At 36.7% G+C, this 8,558-nt stretch overlaps 1 protein-coding gene across 1 annotated transcript in view; it reads right to left on the bottom strand.

Moving 5' to 3' along the window:
* MALRD1 (MAM and LDL receptor class A domain containing 1) overlaps positions 1-8,558 on the bottom strand; it is a 520,465-nt gene that overhangs the window by 104,777 nt on the left and 407,130 nt on the right. The window contains 1 exon segment of the mRNA XM_023533144.1: positions 2,216-2,462. Coding sequence (XP_023388912.1) covers positions 2,216-2,462 — 247 coding nt within the window.

Raw genomic sequence — 8,558 nt, 5'->3', positions numbered from 1 at the left:
TGGAAATTACTGTTGATTACTTTCTCTTCCTCTTCAGCAGAATGTCTCTTAAATCTATTCCTATCTTTACTTCACACCATTATCCTATCAGTCCTTTATATTTCAGCCACAGTATCTTCTAACTGGTCCCCCTTCCTCACTCCAAACCATCCCATGTACTGTGCGGTGCTAGCATGATGGGTGAGGACTCTTCAAGATCCTGTCCCTGCTCATCTCTCCAGGCATATTTCTACATTTCTCACCACAGCTACTCTAGTGATACGAAATCTGATTCAAACCACTTCTTCTTTATTCCTGGAACATTCTTTGCTGGAATTTAGCATCTCTCCTTTACTTGTCTTTCCAAATTTGATTCTTGTTAAAATTTACAGATGCCCTAGCACCATAGTTAGGGGTACTTTGTGTTCGATAACTCTGTGTTTGTCTCTGTCACAGAACTTATCACATGGCATCCCCACCTATCACGTACTGATCTCCTTCAGTAATATAGAAATATGAACTGAGCTGGTACAATGCCACATCCATCTCTATCATCAATGCCCAATACAATATGTGGCATAAGTTGTTTGAATGAAAGTGTGTGAATGAATGAATGTGAGTTTACAAAATATCATTCTAAATCAGTAGAGGAGACCATAAAAAAAACTATTATACCTTCGATTGTTTGGTAAATTGCCATCATTGGATGCTTTTATTCTGTAATTTGGCTCTAGAATTTTGTTCATAATTCATTTTCACACAATTTTCCCTATAATTTAATTGAATTCATAATTCAATTAAATATTTTAGAGATGGATAGAAGCAATTCTCTCATGATAGCAGTCTATTCCTAATGTGGACTTATTTCCCTTTAGAAGTATATATTGCTATCCAGTAAAATACCAATTTTCAACAAATGTCCAAAGTATAAGGATACAGTACTTTCCTAAGCTTCTCTTTAAATAACATTGTTATTTGAAGCTAAATATCATGTCTGTATTAAACTTATATGGTTTCTATCAGTCAAATTACATCAAAGCCCTAATAGCAACAGGGATAAGTAATTTGGCAGCCTTCCTCTTCTTTAGTCACTTCCATTTGTTTACTTTGCCTCTAAGAAAATATTATAAGAACTGATGTGTTGGCTTTATCACAGGAAGAATATATCTGTACTTAATAATTAGGAGATAGAAAACCAATCTCTAAGCCTAAACCAGGAAAAGAAGTCCATCAATTTACGGCTAAAGCCTTTAAACTTCCAAAGGCTGTCTCCTTTTTCCTTTACTCATCCTTATTTCTTTTCCAATACTTATCATAATTCCAAATGCCCATACTAAACAGAGTGCTGAACTAGCCTTACATTTCTTTAAATGTTTCCCTCAAAAAAGCATTTCCAACTGCTTTTTATTATCCCTCATTCCTCTCAAAATGTGGTTGGTGATTAACATATGGTTTATGGAGCTCTGTCACTGTAGCTCTTGCCAAAAAACAAGATAGTGTAATATAGTATAAAACCAAGCAAACAAACAGATAATTACATAAAATGCGCGTGGTGCTTTGACGCCACCATGATTGTGTGCTTGCACAAGGATTTGTGTAATTACTTAACTAAAATGCTTCCCTCCCCATCTGACAGGTTAGTTATAACAAAACTGTAAGGTGCTAAATGAAAGGCTGGGGGTTTTACATGTATTCTCTCAAATTCTCACAAGCTTGTAGGGTAGCTATCACATGGTGATGAGACCGATTCAAAAAACTTTACCAAGATTGCACAGGAAGAAAGTAACGAGGATGAGATTCAAACCCATGTCCTTAGGATTTACTATTCCGTGGACTCTGAATGACACATTCACCCAGGTAGTTGTCGAGGTTCAACCTCTAACTACATATGTTCATTAAAATGGATATTTGCCCATAACCCTTTTCTTGACAGCTTCATGAACATAATGGTGGAAAGAAGTTATAATTAGATGTCTTCATGCCATTTCTACAAACATTTATTAAAAAGATAACCGATACATAAGAGCATCCCCATATGAATGACCCAGATATAAGTAAGGAAGGAATACACATAAGTTTAACAGAGATTATAGTGTGACTGTAATTTTAGCGACACGACACAAACAGCTGATGATACGATCATGATAAGACTCCAGAGAACCTGATTTGTCAAGCTCTTTTATCATTCTCAAACAGCATTCCTTCCCCGGCACACTGAGTTGATGAAATAACTTACAGCAACTGGATTCATCTTCATTAAAGGGACCGTCAGGCTCTCCATCACATAGTAGGAGGGGTGGGATACACTTGTGGGTGGGGCACTGGAATTGCGCTTCACCGCAGAGCTGAGGAGGAAGGCTGAGAGAACAATCCATTTCATCTGATCCATCTGTGCTATTTTCCTGTCCACTGCATTTCCCTGAGAGAGGGATGCACTGGCATGTGTAGACACAAGAAAACCGATCGGCTTCCCAAGGTAGTGTCTTGTGCTGTGACAGGACCTAAAAAGAGAGCAAGTCAAGTCATTTTTGGCTTCAGGAGAGTTAGTTATCTCTCTGTCCAGCGCTGAAACATTGTGAGACACATTTATTCTTGGATAAATATGAAATATTGTGTAATTTAAGTAAATTAATTTCTAATTAGGAATAATATGAACTCTATAAAACAAACAAACATGATTAGAAAATATGTCTTATCTTAACCTCAGAAACAACATTCTTAAAAGAGGCATCATTGTCATGCAAAATGACTTTCAAATTTAAAAAAAATTGTGTCCAAAATTTGACCTCTCAATCAGATTTTCCTTGGGAGTAAAGACACTTTCGGAGAGTAAGTTAAGTACTTTAGAAAGCTTCACTCACAATTTTAGAATTTAAAGGAACTGTTCTATCAGTATACAGTTTATTGACTGTCTCCTAGTGGCTTCCGCTTGGGGAATTTGGCTCCTAAGCCCGGTGAGGGTTGCATCACAGACACTAAGGTCCACTCTGGCTTTGCTGCACTGCACTTTGGCCTTGGGTCTTGATTCCAGTTCAAAGGCCATGTGGTCATGTGCTGTCATATTTGAAGTACAGATGAAATCATAGTTTAAGCCAGGATACTGCAGGAATCTTGATGATAACATAGTTCAAAACCAACCAATTCTCTCTACAGGTGAGGATACTGAGGACCATAAATTTTGAATGTCCATAGATACAATGGCAGTTTAATAAACTTTTATCACATGACACTATCTTGCAGCAAATGTTTAAATCAATTCTAAGTCAGAACTTACGGCGTGAGCAGAGTTCTGTATATTCACATATATTTCTAGAGGTCAGAGAATTTGCTATAATATTAGTGGAACTGTTCTTATTCTTTATATTGCCTGTGAAAGTTATTGATGGGCTCATCATTAAAAGAAAAAAACAGATAGTAGTGGGAACCAATTATAGTGTATTTTGTGTTCCTTACATTTTAAAACTTTTATTTATGGATTATATGAGAATGATTTGTTTTATACATGAAGACAGTATTGTAAATTCCTTCTAAAAAGGAAATCTGAAAATTCTCCTCCCTCTCCACTCACTCAGTAGTGGTGAGACAACCAGAATGTTTTTAGACTCAAACTCTATACCAAAGCCATGTATCTGAGACCTATGTGTGGTGGCTTAGGGAATCTTTATTTATGGAAACCAGCGTATTTAATTAGACATTAGTACTATGTTCTTATCTAATTGCCTAAGGTCATAGCAGTGTGTTCAATTACAGTGTTTCAATGTCAACATTCTAAATTCAAACTTAGAAAGTAAAATGTACTATAATATATATTATATATAATATATATTCTTCTGATATTTAACTATGATCAAATAGTTTTCATCACTCTTTTCATTAGATTAATCTTACATTTAAGGAAAGGCAGACACTTTTAATTTTATTTTTTTCTAAAATATTTTAATTCACTAAACATAGTACCTTTATGAACTTACCAATGGTTGAAAGAGTTGAATAAACTTTTTGCATATGACAAAAATCTAGAACCAACTTTCATAACATTACTTAGGTGAGAACCTTCTCTGAAAAATCATGAAGGAAGTAATTTTCTCTATTGCAAGACAAGCACAGATTCTTTATGCTTCTCACCCTCTTCTCAATGTGTATGTGTGTTCCTTTATATTTTTCCACATATTATATATGACAAAACAAGATTCTCTCTCTCTTTTTTTGGATGTACCAAGTTCATTAAATTCCGGAGTCATTTACATCAAAAGGTACTCAAAACTCACTTATTCTAGACCCTTTTTTTAAAAGGAGCTGGTGAGCTTCTATGCCTACAGTAGCTTCGGTCTTGTACGGCTCAGACTCTTCCATCAAGATGACAGTCCTCATTCCCTCAGCTGCTGGGACATTACCACCTGGTGGCTCATGGCTGAATTCAGCTCCAGGAATTTCCCTCTCAAGTTATGCCCTGTCCCAGGAACGGCTCCATTCACTGACTGGTGAACTGGGGATAAGATGTCCCTGACCGTAGGTCTCAATTTGGGACATCTACGAAGGGCCAGTGCAGCTCCAGAGCTCCCCATGGCGTCTGCTGAAGCCCCTTAGTGACCTATCGCAGCTCCACTCGCCCTCTGCCTGGTGTTGCTGCCTTCACTTCACAGGGGTTGTTCCTGAGAGAATTTCCAATACGCCTTCTACATGGAAATCTCTGTCTCAGCGTCTAGTTCCCTGGGAACCCAACACAAGATACTGCCCGATCATCCAAATGTATCTTGTTTTAAATTAAATCTACCCTGAATCACTTCGCAAGTTTTCCACTGAAATATTTCTGATGCAACAGGAACGTGAACTTGCACCCCTAAGGGAGTGTAAGAAGGCTTGTCGTCAGAGGCCCTTCTCCATAAGCTCAACATTTTCTTTAAGACTCTTGTTTTATCTAATGAAAGTTCAGTATATATATACTTTTTAATAAAAAAGACTTCCTCCAGTACTCATTTCAAATAAAATGAGCACTTCTGGAAGACATACTGTGTTTATCTTTGGAATTGAAAGCATTATGCTGCATACCCTCTTTGAAGAGTTAAGAAATCTACCTAAAATTTTAATATCAATGTATTTATTCTTGAGTGTCACCCATCGAATTACCTAATTATTACAGGTAATATCTTTTCATGTAATTCTGCAAAAAAAAAAAAAAAAAAAGAACAATACTGAGTGTTCTCTTTTATAAACTGAAAAATATAAGCGCCGTCTTAAATGCATATTACTAAGTGAAAAAAAAGTGAATCTGAAAAGGCCACATATTCTGATTCTAACTATATGATATTCTGTAAAAGGTAAAACGGAGATACAATAAAATGACCAGTGGTTGCCAGGGATTGAGGGGAGGAAGAGGTGAGGAGGTAGAGCACAGAGGCCTTTTAGAGCAGTGAGACCGTCCTGCATGACGCTGTAAGGGTTGACACATGCCACGCCGTAGACTGAATGTGTGCATCCCTCCAAATTTCGTATGTTGAAACATAATCTCCAAAGTCATGATATTTGGAGGCAGGCCTTTGGGAGGTGATTGGGTCATGAGGGTGGCGTCCACCCTCATGAATGGGATTTGTGATCTTATAAAAGTAGCTGGAGACATCCTTGGACTTCCACATGGTGCAGACACAGCAAGAAGGCACCGTCTATGAAGAAGCAGTTTCTCACTGGACACCCCATCTGCTGGCTCTTTACTCTTGGACTTCTTAGCCTCAAAAACCATGAGAAATAAATACTTGCTGTTTATAAACAGCCGAGTCTATGACAGTCTGTTAAGCAGTCTAAACAGATTGACACGCCATTATGCACTTGTCAAAACTCATAGAACTCACTATGCCAAGAGTGGACCCGAATACAAACTATGAACTTTGGATGATAGTGATGTGTCAGTGTTGGTTTGTCTATTGTAACAAATGTACCACTCTCTGGGGGATATTGATCATGGAGAGGCTGTGGGTATGGACAGAGATGAGTATACAGAAACGATCTGTAATTTCCACTTAATATTGCTGTAAACCTAAAACTTCTCTAATAAATAAAGTATATACATCCAATATATATTTTATGCATATATATATAATTAATACATATATATGATATATATTTATATGTATGTAAATCTCAGCACCAATAGCCCCCAGAACCTACATTCTGATCTGTAAGTCATGTTTGCAGCTTTTCTTTTGAAATTTCTATGTTCTAGTTTCTCCAAATCCCTTTTAAAATTCAACATTTAAAACACACAGTCCTTCACTGACATGTCACGTGGATTGGTGAAGAGCCTTGGTTCATTCCTGACCACACCCACTGAGCCGCTCAGTCTGGTCATTTAAAACCAGCAAGACTGAGGCGCAGGGCCAGTGGCTTTACAGGGGAAATATGGTGCCAGACAGGTCCTAACCCCAGTTAGTTTCCTTGGAAAGGCATGTTCTTGTTCGTTCCGTGAGAGAGTTGCTGTGTGGGAGAGCACAGCGCAATCAGCACAAAACTAAAACCTACACTGGGAAAGCAGACTGAAACAGGCATTCGGTATTGACAGCATCATTTTCATATAACCCAAAGAGTACCGTTAGAATGAAAGGATGAAAAATAGTAAGAGAAAGAGGGACACTAGGAAAGGTTGATGACTGTGACAGAAAGAGAGAGAAGAGAAAAGAGAGACACTCCAGGAAAATGCAGATTCATCTGACAACATAATTCATTATTTAACTTAGAGGTGTTTTTGTTTTTTAGTATTGTTGTTAGGTCGACATTTCTTAGGCTATATTTGATTAGGGGCATTGTATAGGCCTGATGCTGGGGGCAGGAAGAAGAAAGAGACTGCTGTGACAGCTTAGTACAGTTACACACACGCGCACAATTTCATGTATCATATTAGCTTTAGGGGAATGTTTCTCAAATGGATCACAAGTCTCAAGTGTGTTGGGATCAACGATAAAGTGCATCTCATGTTATAGTTTGCAGTTGATTTACTCTGTATATTGGAGCGGATTCAAGACTGTGCCAACAATAAAGTTACGCTGACTCACTTGGATCTCGTCAAATATGCTTCTCCAGTGCAGAAGAAAAGTGTGGATTTATAGCCATCATCTGAGAACTGCACACGAGCCATTGCTCTCTTGCCTATGTTGCACAAGTCATATGGAAAGAGGTTAAGAAATGCTGCTTTAGAGGATTGGAGGTTTGTGCTGCAAGTTCGTTTTGAGAAAAGTTGGTCTGAAGCCAACAAGAAATCTCCACATCAAAGCTGTACTAGTGCCACCAAGAAATTGCAGCCGTGTCAAGGCAACAGTATCTTTACCAGATCTTTACCTATGTTTTGCTCAGAGGTGTGATTTCACATCGCATTTGGATATTCCAAGTCAGCGTTAAAAACGTTTTAACCTCTCTTTGAGAATACGATGACATCTTAATACCCAACGGAGTTGATGGCATGAGGTATATATTCTTAAATTGACGGATAATAAATCAATGGTTAAAATTGTAAGTTTCCTTTCCATGATAATTAATATAGAGTTAAGCAAGTAAAATAAATAACATAAGACTAATAAAATGGACTAATTGACTATTTCCATGGATTTAATAAACCTCAAAAGGATTAGGGTAGATCAGAAAAATAGAAACTGGAAAGCTCTTTAAAAAATAACTTTCTAATGCATTTGAATGTAAATCTATAATTCAGAAACTAAAGTTATCATTCATTCGAATGGATGCTGTGGGTCTTTACCAGTTGTTTTAGAAGTTGTATAGGATTTTACATAAAGTACTTTTGCAAACAAGGCTATATATAAATGCATAAGAATAAATCTGCTGTTTTTGTTTTTAATAAATCTTAGGCGAGGGAAGAAGAGAATATTTCAGAAAAAAATCCACCTTGGATAAAAGGCATTAGGAACTGTCATTGTTAACTAACTTTCACATTCCCAGCAACCAAGAAATTCCTCTGATTACCACATTTCGTGTTTGCAGCCAGCTACAATTCCTGACACTGTGGTTATTTCTTTGTCCTCCTACAGAACACCGAGTTTCATCTTAGTTTGGGCAGTTAAAATATCTTTCTTGTAGCAATAAAATTATTTCATACTAATAATTTATAATTTACAGTGAAATACAATGAAACGTCCTCGTGAATTTCCTATAAATCCGATGCAAACCTAAACTGCTAAAGGATAATCTGATGAATTTTTATCTTTATAATTACTATGTTTAGTGAAAATGAAATGGATTGCTTGTTTCGAAAGGAAAAAAAAATATGCACAAGGATCTTCGGTTTTTAAGAGCAAGAATTAATCTCTTGCCAAATACTGCCATACTCGATGACATAAATAGTAAAAAGCTCACTGTAAAATCTAATACATAAGTTATAAATTGGTAATTCTCTGTCTCTGGCAGGTATTTCATTAACGACATTGAAAAACAACACAAAAAGCTATGGGGAGGGGAGATTATCATTTTTAAGTGCAATTCCTATGAATTCCTGATTCAAGTTTATTTTGAATTATAATTTTACGGTTATCTTAAGTCCCTATATAAAGTACAAAAATACTCATTTCTATTTTTAATTT

Source organism: Pteropus vampyrus, unplaced genomic scaffold, assembly GCF_000151845.1.
Source record: "Pteropus vampyrus isolate Shadow unplaced genomic scaffold, Pvam_2.0 Scaffold96, whole genome shotgun sequence".
NCBI lineage: Eukaryota > Metazoa > Chordata > Mammalia > Chiroptera > Pteropodidae > Pteropus > Pteropus vampyrus.
This window is presented reverse-complemented; position numbering and strand designations above follow the sequence as displayed.